The sequence below is a fragment of the Crocodylus porosus genome, unplaced genomic scaffold (genome assembly GCF_001723895.1).
Source record: "Crocodylus porosus isolate Cpor-Errol unplaced genomic scaffold, CroPor_comp1, whole genome shotgun sequence".
Lineage (NCBI taxonomy): Eukaryota > Metazoa > Chordata > Crocodylia > Crocodylidae > Crocodylus > Crocodylus porosus.
The window spans coordinates 36105991-36127866 of record NW_017728915.1 but is presented as its reverse complement, the minus strand read 5'-3'; the positions used below and the strand labels follow the sequence as shown (position 1 = coordinate 36127866).

Here is a 21876-nt window from a genome sequence, read left to right as displayed (position 1 = left end):
TGTGGCGCATATTTCTATTTTTCCCAGTAGCAAAAGAGAAAGTGTTCCCAAATAGGGTCTTTTTTGCAACGTGCAATCATGGCAGTTTTCCCTTTAGTTTCCAGGTGTTGAAATCAAGACTAGGCTGTGCTCCACAGTTAACAAGTGTACATGTTCATTAATGCGCCGTAGTCCACACTACTGCACAGGTAGTGCCAGCGCACACTTTTTGGTGACACTAATGCACAGTAGACTAATTCTACTGCACATTAGCATGGTTTTTGCCTCCCACATTCATGCACAGCAGAACTAGTCTACCGCACATTCAGCTTCTCACGTAGATACGCACAGAATGCAGTTACTTTTCCTACGCTACCTTGAGCCCAGCATTGGTCCTTTCTGTTGCATGTGCTACTCCTTATTCTGCTACTTCTCCTCCTGCATGCAAGAAATTAATAAATGATTAATTAAAAACTTTTAAAATCCTATTTAATTTTTTTTACATCCATTTTTTTAATCTACCCTGGTTGTGGGACAGCTAAGTTGCTTGGGCAGTGGTAGCAGTCTAGCTCTGACATCACAGAGGTCAGTGTTGGCCAACCTTCCTTGTTTTTTGGCTGGGTAACATATCACATGCTATACATTAGTGTGTCTAGATTATTGGTACCCAAGCTAGCTTCAGTACCTCTTGAACTTCAGTATGGATGAGCCATTGGTGTCATAAATGAGTGAGTTTAATATACCAGTAGGGTTTGGGAGTTAGAGAAAAGGACCAGATAACCAGATTAACGGTCTAAATTGATTTTGAGCTATCAAGCCTGCAAACAAAATAAACTTCCGTACACTTTCTGCTAAACTTTGTTTGAAAGGTATCGCAAGTGAGCCCCTTATACATTAAATAGTAAATTTAGGTATTTTAGATAACACTTGGGCTTAGTAAAGCAATAAGTATACTCAGGGTCTTGGGATATAACCTAATGCTGCCATAAATCTTACCAGTCACACGGAGGCTACCATTAGTGTAGAAAAAAAGACTCAGCTGCTTAGCTGCCACCAATCGATATAATGCTTTCAAGTTTCTCTCAGACATGGCCTTTAATAGCACAGAATCAATAAAGGTTTTAGGGCTGAGTGTCCTTCTAGGATTGCACACTATTCTTGATAGGTTACGTTTAAACTATTATCTGCCTCTTATTCATTAATTCTTTGATTGTACTTACCTATTAGAGCTGGGTGGAAAACAACAGTTCAGTTTCATGGCATCTTTCTGAGATTTAGAACTTTTGTGTTTGTTCCAAGTTGGAATGACAGCAAAGTCACTCCAAAACTTTTCATTTCATGACAAATGAAATATGCTAATTTTGTAATGGTATAAAACTACTTTTTGATCTCTGCACGTCACAAATCCCTCCCGCTAGAAAATATACCCTAAATCTGAGCGCATATCCTGTTGACCATGAAAATGTATTTTGCAAATACATCTGTTTTGGTGAAATTGCATTTTCCCCCCAGTGAGCTTATGTAGTTTCCAGCCAACTCTGGTAATTCACATTGAGATCAGTGTACTGAAGAGTTTCCTGTTCTTCTCTTTCTCTCTCATTATCCATTGCTTTGCTGAAGCTGTATAACAACTCAGAAAGTTGGTGCCATAAGTTGTAGTGTAATGAGGACTTTGCTGTACTTGTCAGGTCTGAGAAGGAAGCTAAATCTTAATGCAAGGAAGAAATTGGTGTATGGCAAATCAACCACAGAAAAACATGCCGATTTACAAAAATCTACATTTAACTTTCAGGTTGTTACAAAACCAACAACTGTTAAGGCAGTAAAAGTTAAGGTTTGATATCAGTCATGGTCCGCAGTGTGAAGGACCCCAAATGCACTGTGAACTGTATTGGAAAACAAAAACAGGGAATCTGAATATTAAATAGAAGAGAGATTTGTATATAATAAATTATTAGACAGCTCCTGGACACGCTTCTCTAGAGTGGTGTTTCTAACACTGCTGGTGTGACTTTCCAGGGTTGGGGTTTTTTTGTAAATTTACTATGCAAAATATGTGTGATTGCTTTATAACCTATAGAATCCCCCCTTCCTGCTTGGGAATGCCATTTTGGATCAAATTAATTAATCCCCTTGGCTCCTCCCTTTTCTAATCAAATAGCTAATCACTTTAAATCAAAGCTCCCTCTGTGCACAAAGTTCTGCTAGTTTTAATTAAATCAGTGTAACATCACACCTTTAAATTTGTGCAATTCCTATGTGTATACAAGCTCCTAATATAAATCTGTGTAAATTATGTGTCAACTATGATCTTAAAATGTTGTTCTCATTTTTAAAAGCATTACAACACCATCATTCTGGAGCACCGTATACCACTTTGATGTACACCTTGCTGGGGTCGTTTGACCCCAGTACTCTTTCCTGCCATGGCAGGGGGTCTCACTAAATGATCTACTCAGGTCCCTTCCGACTCGAGAAACTATGAAACTTTTGTGAATTATTTAACAGTATAAGCTTAATCATTAAGTATTTTTTTAGATTTAAATCTCAGCTACAGAACTTGGAATTACTTATCCATAAAGTGCAGAATATTTTTCTGCACAGGAAGCTTTACAGGTCACTTAAATATATTTAGTTTTGGAATAACCAACTGTATGTAGCATTTTGGTAGAATTAGGCATTAAGAAGAATGAAGAAAAAAGGACATGTTATGATGTCTGTGTATTACTAATTATTGTTCATTCTTAATTCTAACATTTGGTAGCTTAACAATACTTCGTTTCCAGGGAACAGAGGAGTATTAAAAATTGGTACAGAGTAATGCCACTTCAATTGTCAGATACCATCTAGATATAGGTACCTGTATCTTACTTTAATGCTGTGCACGGACAATGACATTCTTTTAGGATTTCAGGCATTACTCTCTGCCTAATTGCGTGCTCTTGGCTTTTTCAGTCAGGAACCTTCCACCACTTTTCTAAGATTAAGAAAAAATGGTTGCAGTTTGTCATCATAAAGTACGGTGTCACATTGCAGAAATATAGTTAGATGGTTCTTTTCAAATTTTTAACAGTATTTTAATTCCAGTTGTCTGGAATTACTGGAAAGTTGAGGTGGGGGAAAAATCAGTGCTGCACTGTTTGTTAATGGAGGGCTCTTTAATGACCATTGTATCTGCTGGAAACATATCACAACAGTACATAGATAATCCTGGGAGTTTTTAATTTGTGTTGAGAACAATTTTTTAGTCAGGTGGTGGAGAAACCAAATATGGGAGGAAGGGGGTAGGGAGAGGCTCTTTTTGATTTGCTTATTTATTAATAGGGATGATTTTCGCCGTGTACTTAAGTATACACTTATTAAGTTTCTGGAGGACATCAATCTGGGTGGAGTAAGAGATACTTCAGAGGCAAGAATAGGATTTGGAATAACCTTATTAAATTGGAAAACATGGTCTGAAAAAAATAGGATGAAATTCAGTAAGGACGAGTGCTCTGTGCTGTACCTGAAAAGGAATGATTTAATTGGCAAATATAAAATATGGAGCCAACTGGTCAGGTTTCAGTACTGCAAAAAATCTGGGGTTTATAGTGAGTCACAAGATGAATTAGGAGTTAATGGACTGTTGTTAAAAAAAACAAAACAAACTAATTACATGCTAGAATGGGTTTGAAAAAAAGTGTTGTGTGCAAGTCTTTGAAAGTACTTAACACTTGCATGGTCTCACCTAGAGTACTGGGTCCAGTTTGGGTACCACATAAGAAGAGGACAATGACAAAACTTCTTAGAGGTCTAGAAAGCATGTCATCAAGAAAGGTTGGAAGATTTAGCACTTATCAAATCCTCTGTCAGTCTTTTTTGGACTAAGTCTTCCAAATGAAAAAGGGGGGTTGTGAAGAGCCAATCAGTTGGTCCTAGTGCCTACAGCAGACAGGACTAGACATAATTGACATATATTACAATAAAGAATTTTTACTTTAAAAATTGAAAAAAACTTAACTACTGGAACATATCACCCCGAGTGGCTGTGAGATCTCTATTAATGGAAGTGTTGAAGTACAGATTAGACTTACCTTTGTTGGGGTTTTTTGAAACAGGGATATTTCTGCCTTGAGCAGCGGTTGGATTAGATAACTTTCAGAGGTCCCCCATCAACCCTGTATTGTTCTGATCATATGGAATACAAACCAAAAAGAATAAGAAGAATATTCAAGCTTTTGGCCTTCCTACAACATAGAAAAACTCAGGGAGGCTTCATTTAAAAACATGTAGTGCACATGCCTCTCAAGTGTGTAAACTTCCTTATTCTTTTGTAAATTATGTATATAACTAAGCATAGACCACAACTGTACAAAACCATTCCATCGTACAGTCAGTTTTCAATACACATTGCTTACAAAATTGTGGATACAGACTTTAAAAGGCAAATCCTTTGTTACAGAAGTCATAAAGTGTGAACCTTCCCCACCCAGCCCCCCACGCACAGCCTTGCAAATCTCGTTTGACTTTGTCTTTCATGTTATAAAGATGGCAGCATGCAGTGTTCACGGTTACTTGTGTATAACCGATCTTTCCATCTTCCTCCAGGGCAAGTCCAGAAAACCATGCAGTCATCAGGGCACAGATTCCGTGATGTTGAGCACCACCCTCTCCTCACTGAAAATGACAGCTACGATTCATCTTCATCGGAGGCTGACATGGCAGATAGGGTTTGGTTTATCCGCGACGGCTGTGGCATGGTCTGCGCTATCATGACATGGCTTCTGGTAGTCTACGCAGACTTCGTAGTGACTTTTGTCATGTTGCTGCCTTCCAAAGACTTTTGGTACTCTGTGATCAATGGTGTTCTCTTTAACTGCTTGGCAGTGCTCGCTCTGTCATCTCATCTGAGAACCATGCTAACTGATCCAGTAAGTGTGTGATTATTCCTTGACATTAAACTTAATCATTTAGTTAGATGCAGAGAATAAAGTGATGGACTCTTTTTGAGCGGAGGGTCTATTTCCTGCTGTTTAAACAATTTACAACTAAAAAAGTCCCCAATTAATGGGGACAGACCCTTACTCTGTTCTGTTTTCTGTTCTTTTATGGCACCATAAACAAGTCATAAATTGTGGGGAAAGCAATTGGGAGCTAACAGGCAAACTGCAGGTCAAGGGAAAAGGCAATTGAGAAGTGGAGTTTCATTGATTAGCCATTCTGGCTCTGTCCAGAAGATCATTTAAGTCCCTGTTATTCTGTCTTGTGTCTCTTCTTCCTTGTTGCCTACTTTTGTAAATATAGGTAGGAAGCTTTATAAAAAGTTTCTGTCTTATCACATCACCAGATATTTTTGTAAAAGACCAGAACAAGTTAAGGTTTTCAGACCTGTGGACTCGAGGCATGTTTCAAAATGTTGTCTGCTGCTAAGACTTGTTGGTAAAAAAAAACTTTAAAAATACCAGAATTTGAGCCTGTATTTCATTTTCTTGTCAGTAAGCTCTTAAAGCAGAAATTTAAGTAGGCCAAGGGTTCTCTTGGGATTACTCGTGGGTTTTCTCCCATACATATAAGATGACTTTTTGTTAGCGTATTTTTAATTAGACACAAGCATAAAAATTAAACTATTGATGTTTTATAGCACTTTGTGAAGAAACAAGAAGCCGGAGTTGGGATGGGGAGTGGGGGAAAGGAATGGCTTTTGCTTTCTACAAATCTGCGAAAATAGATTTACTTTTAAACAAAATTTTATCACAGTATCATTGCTTAACATTAACTTGTAAAAGCTTATATATAGCTACTGGTGTATAATGGAATGTATAGAGGAAATCTAAAATTGCTTTGGCAATCTTAACTATTAAATAAATCAAATTCTGATTTAGACATTACCATTGTGAATGTCTGATGTTAAGTGGGGTTTACTTATATTTGTTCTTTGTTCTGTAAAATAGGTTCACCCTGTAGAAGCTCAGTGCTACTGTTTCACTACCATAAAAGTTTGAATGAAATGTAAATACATTTAAGAGCTGTAGTTTTGGGGCCATCTGGGTGATCTGGTCTTATCTTTCCATACTAATAACAGGGCCTCTTAGCTATTGTGCTCATCATTAGCAGTCAAAAATTAAATTCCACTCCTACATTAGTTCTTGTATGATAATTAGAGCCTAGTTAGCTTCCTTTTTAAAATGTCATCCTTAGTAAGAAGTTTATTGAGGCTTCTCAAATAACATCAACATCTTAAAGGTGAGTTGGCCATTATCTCAAGTCTGGATTGAAGCATACTGGAGTTGCAACGTCATGAGCAGTGTTTACAGCTTTTTACCATCCATTTTAACAGGTATTCACTGCTCCATTTATTATATATGAGTAGTTTTATTTGTCTGCTAGAATTTCTTTAAAAGCTCTCTACAGAATAAAATTGTAAACACAATCTCAAGTTGTGTATAACTGGAATAGACCTTATTCGTATTCATTTGGGTTTCCTATTCTGCCAGTTGGCCAGGACACCAGTATTTTTTATACTTAAGCTTCTGAATTAATTAATTAATGAAATAGTAAATGTTTCTTCCAGAAACAACTCAATGACTTTGTAAGGCTTAACTTTACTGTAGTCTCTGCTCAAGTGATCTGCACTTCTAATTCCTCTCCAGCTAGTCTAGTTTGAACAAGAGCAGTCTTCTGCAAGAAAAACCCCAAAAAACACTTGAGAAGCACAGAATGATTGCGTAATTAGAACTTGTTTCAGCCTGTGCCCATTGATGGGTCTGCTTGAAGCACCACTTAACTGAAACTTGAGATTTTTTGCATGCGCTCTGCAGTTGATTGGAACAGTGCTTGAGTTTTACACAAGCTTTAAGAATATGAAACACTTGCAAATGGATGTGTGTTAGGGAAACATTCTTCCTAACAGCTGAAGTGCCTACTTCAGATCTGGCAGAGCTGTTTTCTGTCCAGAAGAGTTTCTTTAAATTTCCCGAATAATACCACCATATTGCTAGGGACTTGTCTACATAGGAAGATAGCTTAAACGCTTCTGGCAATTCAGGGCTATGCTGTAAAAAGATGCTCTGAAATAAATATCCACACAGAGAAATAGCATGGAATAAATTCATATCCTAAAATATTTCACAAGGCCATCTCCATGTAGACTAGTCCTTAATTTTAGGGATGTGCATCAAAATGTCTGCCAGTGTTGAAAGTGAAGGCTCCTGAAGGAATATCCTTTCTCTCGTTCTTTCTGCACCATCCAGGAAATCATCACTACACTAGAGTGGTAGTTTTCAAACTTAACTAAAGTCATGGAGCCGTTTCATATCACTTATGCTGCAAAGCCCCTGCCCCTGTCCTAAAGACTGACATGGAGTCAGGTGAGACCCAAGCTGGCAGTGCATCACCTCCCAGCCCACTCTACCATTGCCTCCGGTCTTTGTGACACCCCTGATGACCTGTTGGATTCTATAAAACACAGTTTTAGCATGCTCTGATGCAGTGGATTTCAAAGTTTAACAAAATCCCCTACACTTTTGGAAAACTGGGCAGACAGAGTTGCGACTACCATGTGACCCACCCCTTTTTACAAATAGATGCCATCTCCTGCTTGATTAAAATCATACAAATCCTTCTGATACCATCGTTAGCAGTTCGATTAATCCTTGAGGGCAAAAACATTTAAAAACTTTTTCAAACCAGTCTACAACCTATAATAGTATCCTGTTAGCTCTTAAAACTGACTGGCCCCCATTATGGAGCCTCATGGCTGTTAACCTGTTATATGTAGCTAAAAGGAGGCCTGCCCTTTTTCCAAGTTTTTCACTTAAATCATTTTACCCTTAAGCAAGAATTCTGACTGCAATGCTTGCTTTTGCAAGTAACGAAATGCATTCCCTTTTGACTTCTTGTCCCTGCCTTCTTTTTACATATGTAGCTGTTGGAAAACCTTACTAGAGATGTGTGATTTATATTTATTTGCAAAAGAGCTTTTGCTTTAAGCACAGCTGAATGTGGATATTGGTCTGACAGATTCCACCTTCTTTTGAAAACAGTCTATCTGTAGAGATGGCTGGTATGTTTCCATAATAGAAAAATAAAGTTCATGCTCCAATGGGATTAATTCACAAAATATTAAAGCCTGTCAGAGCCCAAGCCTGGATATCTTTCAGAAGCACTGTAAGAGGTTCTTCCTATTTGGGCAGGCATTTAGCAAACAAAGCTAGACTGGGATATTGTTTCATGGTTTCTGTTTCATGCTGATATTCTGGTTGTCTTTACGGTTGTTTAGTGGTCTTGTTTGTTCTCCACTCTTACAAATTACTACTTTGGTTTCTTATTGTAACCCACCCTCGCGCCTTTGTTGGGAAGGGGGCGGCATATAAATCAAAAGAAGAAAAAAAATTGCATTTAATGTCTTCATTAATTGTTGAAGAGACAGATCTGCAAAGTCTGCTCTCTTTTTTCCAATTTAAAATATGTTCTCTTCTCCCACTTTCATTAATTTTAGGGGGCTGTACCCAAGGGGAATGCCACTAAAGAATACATGGAGAGTTTGCAACTGAAGCCAGGCGAAGTCATCTACAAATGTCCCAAGTGCTGTAGTATCAAACCAGAACGTGCACACCATTGCAGGTATGCCATTGTCTTCGTTATGCACATTTGAAGGATTTTGCTTGGAAATCCTTATTTTTATTTTTTGCAAAATAGCTAATGAACAGGCCCTGTCAAGTGTCTGGAAGTGGATCCGCTGGTTTACAGATTATACAACGCGCAACAGTTGTAAATCAGATATCCAACTGAAATTTACAGCGGCATAGGGAAAGAAAGAAAAGCCTACGGATTTTTTTTTTTTTAAGGATCTCATTACGATTTAACATATTTTGTTGCTGAGCCAGAAGGTTTTATCTTCTGTGTTCTGTTCTGTGACTCTTTACTACTCCTGCTAAAGTAAAAAGTCATAAGGAATCTTTTATAAATCAGTTTTAACCTTAGATTTAGTATCCAGACTTCCCTTGGGTTGCAGGAGTCATTTTAATTTATCATCTACTGTGGACAAAAAATACCAAGTACATTTAATTTGGTTGCTTTAGCATGTGTTTGTTTTTTGTGTTTTTTTTATTTCTGACACTCCTGAAAGGATCCTGTATCGGTATTGCATGTGAATCAGCAGCTTTCTCCTATGCAGCATGCATAAACTTTTTGTTAAAGCAGTGAAATGTTCTTCAGGTCACTTGAGACTGCTCTGAGTAATGAAAGAAGTGATTATAGTAATCCTGGATTAGGATGTTGTATAAAGTATAGTAAATCTATTTTTAATTCTCTCTGCTGGCCTGGTTAGGTTGCAGTCATCTTAGAAGCACCTGTAATGTTCAACCCCCCAGGAAATTTAATTTAAATGCATCTGTCCTTGTGTTTCTAAGAGACAGTGAAAAAAATTCATACTATGTATATGGCTTTTTGTACACAACTGCATGTGTGTATATTTATAATGCACTTTTTTATAAAGTTTATGGATGTGTAGTGGTATACTGTTTGAATCCCAGAAGTTTAGCATTTGCTGGCCAGCAGCATTGTCTTAAAACCGGCTTTGCAAGCTACAGTTGTTCATACCTCATATTTAGTATGTAGGTGCTGTTAAACCCATGCTTTGGAGTAAAATTACTGATTTTGTATTTTTTTTTACTTGCTCCCTACTAACCATTTTAAATATTGGGTTTGTTCTGTATGTGGAGATTACATTTCACATCGACAGGCCGGCAAGCTAGAAACAAGCTACCAGATCATACCTCTAACTTCTGCCTCAATATTCCAGGGATAGCATTATACAAAAACCTGTCCCACATAACAGAAGTAGATATTTAAATATGCTGTCAACATTCATGGGTTTTCATAATCCTTTGAAGGAAAAAAATGAAAGGTATTATTGTCTAAAACAGCCTGCTAGAAGAGACTCTGTAAATTCTCAAGAAGCCAGTTTTGTTGCGAAAGGCTTCATTTCATTGCCACAATGTAAATTTGATTTAGGACATTGAGGCAAGTGCCTTTTCTGTTATTGCAGTTATGAAAGGTTATTATACAGTGGAGTTATTTGTGGAAGAAAGAGTTTCATAATTGCCCAAAACGGAAGAAAAATCCTTCAGCTGAGACGCCACTTAATGCATTTCCCTTAGGCTGTAGTTGTGATATCTTAAGATAAATTCATATTTTCAGGCTTACGCTGCTAAGGAGGAAGCTCCTCCTAAAACTGTTTTTTCATTGATGGGGAAAAAGGGACTCGGATTTTGGAAAGCTTGAATGCTAGTTTTCAAATGGAAAGAACACATTGCAGCCTTCTTGGTTCTTACCATCTTCTAAACAGTCTATTTTCCTGTGAAGTTATCTGCATGACAGTAGACCTACATTTATATGAACACTTATATGGACTTGTATATGGACTTCCAGCCTGGTCACCAAAAAAAACCTCCACCATATCCTAATGTATGTATAAGTTGTATCCTAGGTTTGGAAGTAATGTTCCTGGACTCCCTGTATATGGGGTTTTATATGTTTAATATTATAGATGCTTTGTTACAGGGGGGTTCAAATTGGCAAGGGTCTACTGTACTTAAAATCAAAAACTAGGGTTGCCTGAAATATTATCCCTGGCATTCAACAGTTAAAAATAAAATTCTCAAAAGCCTCAGGTTATAAGTGGAAGAGCGGGTTTTCAGTAACAGAAAATTTGCTCAGAGCTTTGATTGCACTTGTACACAGCCTTGAACAAAGGGAAATCTACCTCATTCAACTCAGTCTTAAACACTTGTTTCTTATCGCTTGCCTCAATTACATCAGTACAGAATTTGAAGTCCTGTCTTGTACAAACCATTTGTCTGAACAAAAAATCCCAATTTCAGAGTAAGAATACTTATAGGAATACAGTATTTAGCCCAAAAAGTCAGTTGGTTCAATGAATCGTATCACTCCAGGAAGTCGGGACATCTGGTATCACCCCAGGAAGTCGCAACATTCAAGGAAGGTTGAATTGACTTGCAAATGAGGATTTAATGGGAATTCAGTCCCAAATTCCTTGCCTTCCAAAACCTGTAACTATTTAGCTCACTGTGTCCCCAGCAAACATTATTAAGCTCTAGTTTCCAACCAAAGTGCCCTTCCTTACTCCTTAAGGTGAAGAAGGTTTGCTTATTACCAGTGAACCAAGAGCGGATTGTCAAACACTCTTTTCCCCAACCTGCTGCTCTCAGGACTTGTAAGCTCTTCAGGTTCTTCTGTGTCTGAGTCTTGGGAGGTAGAAGCACTTGTAAAAGTTGGCAAAGTCTCCATGGACCTCATCACTCCTTTCCATCTTACAGACTTTGTGGTCTCATCAGCCTACTACCATGTCCTGTAAAGTTTTTTTGGGGGCATTTTGCAATTATGATGCGTCTTTGTCAAAAAAAGCAGAATCACTAAATATTTCTGTGTGTGTGTGAAATTAGTGTTGCTTTTTAACAAACATATATACGTGTGTGCATAGCTATACATCTATATCTATATATACACAGATATATCTACATCTATCTACTTATCTATAGCTGTATATAGATAAGCTGGGTCAGATATTTTCAGGGACAGTACAGTAGCTCATTCTTTTTGAGTACTTACCTCTGAAATATTCTGATTTTCTTTCTCCCAGACAAACCAAGCTAAATCTGTGGTGTTCTTGTAGGACCAGTTTTGGGTTGGTTTAGTTGTTTTTAGCTTTTGTTCCAGTTTTTCCTCCCTCTTCCTTTGTAGATGACTTGTCTTAGGTGTAGAAGGGGGAGTGGGTGCTTTTTCAATTTTGTCCAGCTCTGGTGGCAGTTTAGACTATCTTGCCGCCTGGTTTGTAAAGTATCTTTAATTTCTCACCCCTTTGGAGGATGGTATAGAAATACTAAAAAGAATTTTTGAGTGCTTGAATACATTTATTTATGACCAGAAGCTGTTTCCTTCCAAAATCGAAAGACTCACTTTTTTTTTTTAATCTTCCACAGGAAAAGCTATACTGTGCCCATATGGCTTACTTCACATTTGCTGAAGGAAGATGAAAGAAACATTAAACAGTTGGTCTGGGGGAGCTTAGCCATATCTTGCAACAGTTTTGTAGGGAAGTTTAGTTTTTGGTTGGCTGGAAAAGGCTGCAGATGGACTCGATTTTAAGAGAACTGTTGGTTGATAAACCATATAGCACCAAATGGCCAGCCAGCAGGTGTGGAGAGGAGTTGGAGAAGATGCAAACGGCTATAGACACAACCCTAAAGAAACTGAGCTGTTGGTGCATCTGCCAAAAACGATAAAATATCCTAACAGTGCCGATCCAGCACCCGCAAAGACACTGCCTGTGAACACGTGATAAATCACAAGCTCGTTCTGGCTGGATTATTTTATGACATAATGTCATTGCTTATTTTCTGGGGAATATAACCCTCCCTCCCCCCCAACAACTGACAGGGGAAGCATAGACTCTGTCCTTTATGAAACATTTTGACTGCACCCATGGTCTGTGCATTTGCTGAGCTGTATGGATAGTTAAAAGAGCTGTGAAACCTGTTTGGAGAGATTGAACATGGCTCCCCACTTGCAGATAATAGGTCAGCTTTGCTCTATTATAAACTGGATTTTTAGCATGAACGTGTGCCAATTAACCAAGTAACCTTCTGCCAAATGTTTTTGGCTGTCTTTTTACCTTGAATCTGGAAAGGATTGAAGCTCTGCTTACACAACTTTCATGAAAAAAATCTTTTTTTTTTTTTAATACTGTGGGACATTTCACATTGCAGCATATATTTCTATCTATTTCTGGAACATGCTAGTAGTCATTTTAGTGCAGGAAACATATCTTATCTATGTGATCAGATTGAAAGTCAGAAGTTAAATGACTAAAACTTTTTCTGGAGAAAATACAGTATTTGATGTATTACCATCACAATTGATAAAACCAGTCAAGTGCTTTACTTTTCTTCAGCTTTGATTGAGTTCTCCACATCTTTTTTTGGCTGTTCAGATGTACAGTTTGATGTTCCTTACAGTGAAATTTGAAATACTTTTTTATTAAAAGGGCACATTTCTTCCCTTCAGTATTTGCAAGCGATGTATTCGAAAGATGGATCATCACTGCCCATGGGTGAATAACTGTGTGGGAGAGAAAAACCAGAGATTTTTTGTGCTATTTACGGTGAGTAAAAACTATTAACTGGTTCTAAACATGACATTACTTTGTCTCAATGCTACCCTTTTATGCCACTTTCATATACCTATTATGAATAATAAAAGAAAAAAAAGGGGCACTTCTGTCACTACGACCATTCTGTAGTCTCTCCAACAGCCGAAGGACTTAAAAAGAAAAAGAAGAACAGTTCCTTATTTCCCCTTTCACATATTCTTTCCTAGTGCTTTCTCACATACCCTGTTGAAAGTTCACTGCTAGCCTGCAGTTTGAGAAATACCACACTATACTAATTTTATGCTTACAAGTTGCAGAGTTAAATCTGCTTGTTGTCTTGCCTATTTGGGATGTACAGAATTATAGCATTCTTCTTTGTGGTGTAGCGGTGTACTGCACAGTATAGTTTACTAGCTTTTGGGGGATTGTTGAGGGGGGAGGGCTGTTTTGGAGAGTTTACACTATAATTATGCCTGGGAGCAGGGCTTGAGAGATTGGTACAGCATGATGGCGCCTTTCTGCAGAAGATGATAGCTTAACAATCCTCTTTGGGCAAAATCTCTGGCTGTTAATGGATGCAAAGAACTCGACAAATCCAAAGCAACAGAGATCTGCAGTGAGACTGGAGCAACCGCTCTCACACGATTTTGACTTGACTGCCTAGCGATAATTGCAGTGCCATTAACTATTTCAGCCCTCAGCAAGAGAGGAGCTGGGTGACAGCTCCGCAGAGTTACGGTGATTGGCATCTCGCTTGGGTGCTGCAGGTAGGTGGCATTTGGGAAAGGCCACCGCTCTTCTCCTCCACCACCCCCCTGCAGTTGAGGAGAAATCCCATAGGAAATGCGAACCTCAGGGAATAGGGGTCTGAGCCCAGCAGAGCTCAGACACATCTGTGTTGAGCATCTGTATAATGTATTTAGTGACAATACATCAGCTGACTAATCTCCCATCCCTTCCCCTGCCAGTTTCATTGTCTGGGAGATGCTACTGGTCATGGATATTTTTCACCTGTGTTTGCATGAAGTGTTTGAAGTTAAGAAGGATGTGGGCAAATTGGAGAGAGTCCCGCAGAGGACAACAGAAATGATAAGGGGACTGGGGCATGTGACTTATGAGGAGAGGCTGAGGGAACTGGGCTTATTTAGTTTGGAGAAGAGAAGACTGAGAAGGGATTTAATAGCAGTCTTCAACCACCTGATGGGTGGCTCCAAAGAGGATGGAGCTGGACTGTTCTCAATGGGGCCAGATGGCAGAATAAGGAGCAGTGGGCTCCAGCTGCAGCAAGGGGAGTTGAGGTTAGATATTAGGAAGAATTTTCTCACCAGGAGGGTAGTAAAACACTGGAACAGGTTACCCAGAGAGGCGGTGAACTCTCCATCCTTGGAGGTTTTGAAGACCCGACTAGACAAAGCCTTGGCTGGGATGATCTAGTTGGGGCTGGTCCTGCTCTGAGTGGTGGGTTGGAAGTCCAACGGATTTCACTTTGTCGCAGCATACATAAGTTTAATTTTAATAGCACTAGGATTGATGCAACTTCATTTTGCTCCCTTTAAAACTCAGACTATGTCCAAGTATGGACCCTCCTGGGGACGAAAGATAGTCTGGAATATCTGGATTCCTATGACAACTGTCAAAACTAACCCTTCTTCCTTATTTTCAGATGTATATAGCCCTAATATCAGCTCATGCACTCATACTGTGTGGGTTTCAGTTTTTCTCTTGTGTCAGAGGACAGTGGATTGGTAAGCATGTATTTACTTGTACTGCTATAATCAAGTAACATTTGAAATATATATAAAAAAAAATAAATAGAAAAACTGCACGTTATTTGCATTCAGCCCTAACTGTGAAATATTCTGAGTTTTTTCCAACCATGCAGTATAACATATTTTGACTATTTTCAAGTCTCTCTTGCTGATACGTGGTAGCCAGTTTATATCTTGTGAAGCAGGGTCTTAGTTGGAATTTGCCTGCTCTTCCTTGTTCTCCATTATAATGCTCTAGTGCACCAAGAAGTTGTGGTTTTTGGAGGGTCGGATACCTGAGGGAATGTCAAGATGCTGACATTTCAAGATCTGCTGGAAGGGTCATTGCCCAAATATCAGGAACCATAGTGGTGGCAGGATGGTTTTTCAAGTTCTGCTGAGTAATCACTTTGCTTCACCCCTGCTCTAGCGATAGCCCTTTAATGTGGATCCTAGTAATGGGGAGGTCTTGGGGGCTAACCCACTGAGCCCAGGGGAGTGGGCGTTCAGACCTATGTCTGTCTTCAGCCTTGCACGCATAAATTTTGTTTCTCATCTGTTTTTATTTGCATATATTAAACAACTGGAAATGTTCTTGGCACATCTCCAGGGAAACCTGTGCAAGCTGCTGTGTTATCGCCAGTGTTTTCACGCACGCTGTGAATAAATTGTTACTTTTAGCAGTTTTCTCAGTGATGAAATCATGGCGGGGGGGGTCTGTTAATAAATTCCAGACAAGCAAATGCCTGAAATTCATGAGAATTTAAACTCCAGTCTTTGCCGTCAATCTCTTTCTACACAGCATGAGAAAACTGTTTGAAATGTTTCTGTATAGTTCATTATTATTTTCCATTCAAAGTCAAGAATAAGCATGATGGTGTTACAAATGCCTGTCTGGGGAGGAGACTTGTGATAGAGGGCTCTTTAAACCAACAGATTGAAAACACAGGACTCAGTAGTTAGAAGCTGAAGATGCTCAAAGCCAGCCTAGAAAATAAGGCGTGTCAAATTATGCTATAGCTTAACCAGGTTTTGAAGGATTGATGCAGGAATTACTGACCCTAGTATGGTCTGTGTTATGTAGGCTGGTGATCTAGATGGTTATAATAGTCTCTTCTGGCCTCAGAAATTCATGAACAGTTTCCTTTCTGTTCTTCACTCCCAAATCAAATTATTATATTTTTAGCTCCTCAACAGGAGTATGGAAGATATATATATTTTTTGTAATGTTACAACTGCAGTTTACTGAATAGGATCAGGTTGAATCCATTGATGGTCTCCCACCATTTTTCCCGCAGGAAGGCAAGATTCTTCACACTATAGACATGTTTCCCCTTAAAATCCCAGCCTCTTACATATGTCATCCAAATCCTTCCTCATCTGACTGACAGAACCAAATAGCCAGTTGAAGTGTGAGACTTGGAACAGTTTCTGATTTAAGTCAGCTTATTTTCAGTACCAGACCGGGCAAGCAAAATGTAGGAGCAAGTGGAACAGCCTGATCTATATACATTAGACAGGTGGTGTTTGTGTTTCTGTAGCTCCCGTCATGTACTGAATTTGCGTTGAGCTCTCCTTCACTTCCACTCTGTATCCAGTACTGTGTATATAGCCTTGACTAATGGTTGACAGTAGGTCATGCACGCAGACACTTTTTTGCTTTCAGCTTGCTAAGACTTTGGGTTATACTAAGGCAAGCACAGAGTGATGCAGTGCAGCGTGCTTTCTGACAGTGCAGAAGTGCAGTCATTTTATAATACATTTTTAAAATGTTATCTCTTCGAATAGTAAATATAATTGTCTGTGCCTGTACCTCCAGAGAGAGGAAAAAGTTGGTGTAATCTCAACAGAAGCTGATCTGTGGTTTTTATCACTGATCTGAAGAGGGGTGGAGGGGACTACTGTTTTGGGTTGCTACGTTCACATGCGTTTGCTATGACTTCTTTATAACTGAGTTTACTGTCTTCACAGAATGCAGTGACTTCTCCCCGCCTGTAACTGTGATCCTGATGATCTTCTTGTGCCTTGAGGGTTTTCTGTTTCTCACTTTCACTGCAGTTATGTTTGGCACCCAAATCCATTCAATATGCAATGACGAAACGGTAAAACTTTTACTTCCCTTGTTTGACATAATAACTTTATTAGAAGTCTTGATTCAGCTTTATTAGTGTCTGATGGGGGACCTTTCAGGCTGAAAAACATTTAAAGGTTTCTGTCTCATTCCTCATGACCCCATTAATTGGAAAAAGTGTGTGCTTATTACCAGGTGTGTAAGCTTCTTTCGCAATCTACTTTTCCTGCATACTGCTCTCAGTTGAAATGGTTGGGAACCTCGGAGCTGTTGTGGAATACAAGCTATACAAGTTCATTGATCTGACTTTTTGTGGTTTGTGCTCCTTAAATCTGTAACACTCTTGAAAACTTGCCTGTACACCTTAGCATGTCACCACAAGGTGACTTTCCATAGAGGTACAAGTAGCACAGCTAACCTGAGATTAGCACTGTATTTTCCTTGTTGTACTGGATTTAGATATTCTCTCAACAGTTTAAAAAAATGCGTGTAAAAAAAAAAAAAATGTAAATCCAGTACAATGAGGAAATAGTGTGCTAAACTCAGATTAGCAATGCATTTTTAACTTTTGAGAGAAATGTCTTCCAGTGTGAATCCACTGAAATACAGGGAATCCAATTTAGTGTTCTGAACTTCCTTGGTTGCTGCTGCTGTGGTAACATACTTAAATATTGAATAGCTCTGTGCTCTACCAAAAGAAACAAAAAGGTAAACAGTACCCTTTAATGGGAAACGAGTGCATAAATTATTGAAGTAAAACATTTGCAAGTGAAGCTGCAGTTTGAGTAGCTGCAGTAAAGGTTCTTCCTGGAATGCCTATCTCTTTTTTGCCTAGATTCATTAACAAATTAGCAATAAGCACAGATTTCTTGCATGTTGTGCATCTAGGTCGGACTTGACATTTTTTTTCTGGTACCTGTTGCTTGGTTTGCCGTTACACCTTTGTTTGCAACAGCATTTTATAACTATGCAGTATATTCAACAAGTTATAAATACTGAAGTGTGCTGTGCTCCATCCCCGCTCAGTAAGAGATGATCCTATTTCTTCCTAATCAAGGCAGTATCACTAATTAGTTTCCATATATATTCATATGCATCTGGCTGCGTTGCATATAAAGTAATGTGTTAGCCAGCTGCTTTTGGAGCAAAGTGCGAGAGGGAAAAGGGGGTAGGAGGGATCCTGTGGGCTACCACCACCAATTAAGCTCCCTGGTGTGAATCTGCTGCTAGTACCATAACAAAGCCCCTCTTCATCCAAAACCCTGCATAACCTGATGTATCACACCTTGCTATGCACTTCAGCTAAACCCTTCTTACTCTTACATAGCTAGGATAGCGTACATGCATTGTGTGTGTGAATAGGTGGATGGGTAATTACATATACAGGTACTCCTCACTTGATATCATCCTGGTTAATGTTATTTTGTTATTCTCGCTGACGTATTAGAGAACATACTCGTTTAAAGTCGTGCAATGTTCGGTTAAAATGTTGTTGGGCCGCCACCTGCTAGAAGGTAACTACTGTGATGTAACTGCATTCGCTTAACATCGTTTCGCTTAGTTGTATTGTTCAAGAACATAACTACGACGTTAAGCGAGGAGTAGGTGTACACTGTATATCACATTTATCATCTTCATAGTCTCAGTTGTACAAGATAATTTGTTCAAAGAGTAGAAAGCCCACTTGTTTTTCCCCATTTTGAGCAAATAGATTTATTATTTCATTGTTCTGGAATTTCAGGCCTAATAAACTATTTTATTTGTTTTTAAATTCTTTTTGTGTGTGATTGGGAGGTGGGGTAACTAAAAGTAAAATTCAGCATTCAAAAACTTGTCCTAGCTAGAGCAAGGCACGTGGCACTCAGATATGCCTAACAACTACACAGCTTAGTAGTTGCATTTTAGTTCTCACTCTGCAAAATCTCTGTGGCTTTGAACGTGGGCTTCTCCAAAGCCAGGACTGGCAGTTTTGGGGGAGGGAAGCTGACGTGAACATAGTCGTGGGACTGAGCTGAAATAACTCCTTTCTGTTTACTTGTGTTGAAGAATGGAGTCCCTTTATCCAGAACTGAGATGAGCGACATAAATCTTGTGCTTTGTCAGGATGAATTATCTTTTCATGCTGGCTGTAATCTCACTGTCATAATATTGTACTCCTGTCATACAAGTCTTTTTAAAGTGAATCTGTTGTAAAAATATGGAAAGTTTTTCAGAGCATTGCACCTACTTAGCTAGTTTTGCTGCTGCTGTGATCTTTGATATGTAGTCTAAGGCTGTAGGACCTTCCCCTCCCCAGCCGATTTCAAAATAGCATCCAGTTTCAGGAGCTGGAAAGAAGTGAAGTGCAGCAGCAGACTTTCAGTAGGTAACTGCATTTTTATTTGTGTGTAGGAGATTGAAAGGCTGAAGAGTGAAAAGCCAACCTGGGAGCGGAGGCTACGATGGGAAGGGATGAAGTCTGTCTTTGGCGGTCAGCCATCGCTCCTGTGGATCAATCCTTTTGCAGGGTTTCGAATCAGGCGACTTCTCCTGAGAGCAAAGAAAGGAGGACCGGAGTTTTCTGTCTGAGTTTGCCTATTCATGCTGGAACGTGCAAGAATGCTCTCTAATATTTATTTTGGGGCCCAAAAAGGCTGTCTGCATATAATCTGTGACCAACTGAAACGGGACATTTGCTTGTAGCAAGCAGAGTTTTATACATTTATAGTCACAGACATCTCATTAACTTTTAGAAACGTAAACTGGATGCTGTAGTGGTCTTTCAGCAAGATGACAAACGAAAGGCGTGCGACCACACTAAAGAAGCCAAAATGTTGTCATACTACTGTAACTTATTATTTTATGGAATTAATTATGCTTTTTTTTTTTCTTTGTTCAAACACTTTTTATTTGACAAATGTTTGGGGAATTACCTATGCGTTTTATAAAATTATGGACCGGGGGCGCACTTATCAATCATGAGATCAAGTATTTATGGTGGAAGCCAATCTCACATGAGACGAAGCCTTCTAAATCCAGGAGTTTTTTCAGGGAACAATGGTTTACGAAACTTTCTTTTACATTTCTATGTCTCCTAATAGACAAAGCTCTTCTCATGTCCCTCTTCAAGTGTATGCTCCATGTATGCTAATTATTAGAGACTTACGCACTGGCAACATAACCATGTCAGATGCTCTCCTCAGTGTTCTGCCAAATGTCTTCCCAGACTCTCAATAGCATGTCTCGTATTTGGCAGTATTAATCTTAGATGCATTTAGGTAAGTTCTAAATGTGCAGTAATCAGATTTTTTTTTTTTTTTTTTTAACTTAACCTGTGGGCAAACTTCTGCCCTCAGATATGCATCTCCAGTTCTCAGCGCATCGACTCTAAAGGAACTCATGGGTATGTGAGGATGGTATCTCGTCCTATGTGCAGGGAAAAGAGGGACCAGCTACATCCTCCTGTGGGATTAAAATGAATGTATTGCAGATGGAAGGAACTTGATCCAAAGAACAATCATTCTTGTTAAGGTCCTGCTTTGCCCTCTTTATTTTTATTGTACAAATTTTGTCACGGGAGCAGAAGCTGATAGACAATATGCCAGTCACTGAGAGGAGGGAGGCTTCCTTCAGAGCAAAGGAGTGTAATCCCCAGCCCTCCTTTGGCACAAGGGCAAGAAAGCCAAGCGTAAAGAGCAATCCATGGCACAAGCTAAAATTTTACATTGAACCATATTTTCCAACCCAAACTGCTGCTGAACAAAAGGAACGAGCAATGTAGAAACATAACTGCTTTTTGTGGGCCTGACAAATACTAGTAGTGCTAAGATGTGTTTGTAAATCTGCAAGTGTCAAAATGCAACCTGCAAGTGATGAAACTCAGCTGAAAGGGAGTTAGCAAAACACTATGTATAGAAGAATTTTTATATGGTTACTTTTAATTATCCACAGCACAAAGGATAAAACAGGAGCCTTGATGCATAGCTTGAATCGGTGCCTGGAGAGTAACGAGCTCCCTGTTCTGGGACTTGCCTTAAACTTGTCCAGCTTTTGTTTTTGCTCTGCCAGGAGCATCAGCAATCGTGTCCCACCTCAGGCAGTATGACATGCTCAACGATCTTTCATTAGTAATGTTGCATTCAGACCACAAATACTCTTTCTTTACCTGGTGATTTATTTCTTAATTTAAATGCCATCTGAAGGTGCACGGAAATAAAGTCGTACTGACTCTACCACCAGGTCTTATGCCATGGTGCAGGTGAATTGACTTAAGGGATCCGTTTAGTGTATCATGGCTCAATGAACAAAACTGCAATACTTCAGAATATGTATAAGTAAATGCATAAAACCAGAAAATTTCCAGACTGACATAGCCAACAAAACTGCAGCCAGAGGAACACGGTTACATGTATCATGTAAATGAGGGGAAAGTTGGGCATTCCACAAGAATCTTTGCATATGCAGTTGCACACCTTCCATAAAGATTGGGGAAAAAAATGTTGTATCTGGCTTTGTCATGAGGCTTTTAGCGTGTATAGTCTTTAATGAAATAAACTGATGAAGAAATGAACCTATCACTTCAAGCCGTTGAACTTCTGTGACTTAGCAAGTGTGTGCGTGTGTGTGCGTATGCGTGTATGAAATCAAGTTCACTTGGGTCTTCAAGCCTGTGTTACATTGTAATTTTTTAATGTAAAAATAAAGTAATGAATTGGAAGTCTTAACATGGATTAATCTCCACTCCCTATCTTTGTTATCTGTCATCTTTTTTTTCTTTTCTTTTTTTTTTTTTTTCTTATCTGCTTGTTTAGGTTTACAAGATCATCCAGGCAAGGGCTGTGTTTCTGGCTGTTGAAACTCAATAGGTATTTATTAAATTCCCTAAGAGATTGTGCAGTGAAGCACACGCATTAAATAATGATCGACATGTGTCAAATTAAGAACATTAC

The 21876-nt window shown here is 38.9% G+C and overlaps 1 protein-coding gene across 1 annotated transcript in view; it reads left to right on the top strand.

The window, feature by feature from the left end:
* ZDHHC7 (zinc finger DHHC-type containing 7) overlaps positions 1–21651 on the top strand; it is a 34742-nt gene extending 13091 nt beyond the window's left edge. Inside the window, exons 3-8 of the mRNA XM_019535962.1 lie at positions 4567–4889; positions 8456–8580; positions 13045–13141; positions 14793–14874; positions 16849–16979; positions 19340–21651. Coding sequence (XP_019391507.1) covers positions 4584–4889; positions 8456–8580; positions 13045–13141; positions 14793–14874; positions 16849–16979; positions 19340–19516 — 918 coding nt within the window. The 5' untranslated portion in view covers positions 4567–4583 and the 3' untranslated portion in view covers positions 19517–21651. The remainder of the gene's footprint in view (positions 1–4566; positions 4890–8455; positions 8581–13044; positions 13142–14792; positions 14875–16848; positions 16980–19339) is intronic.
* Positions 21652–21876: the final 225 nt, after the last annotated feature.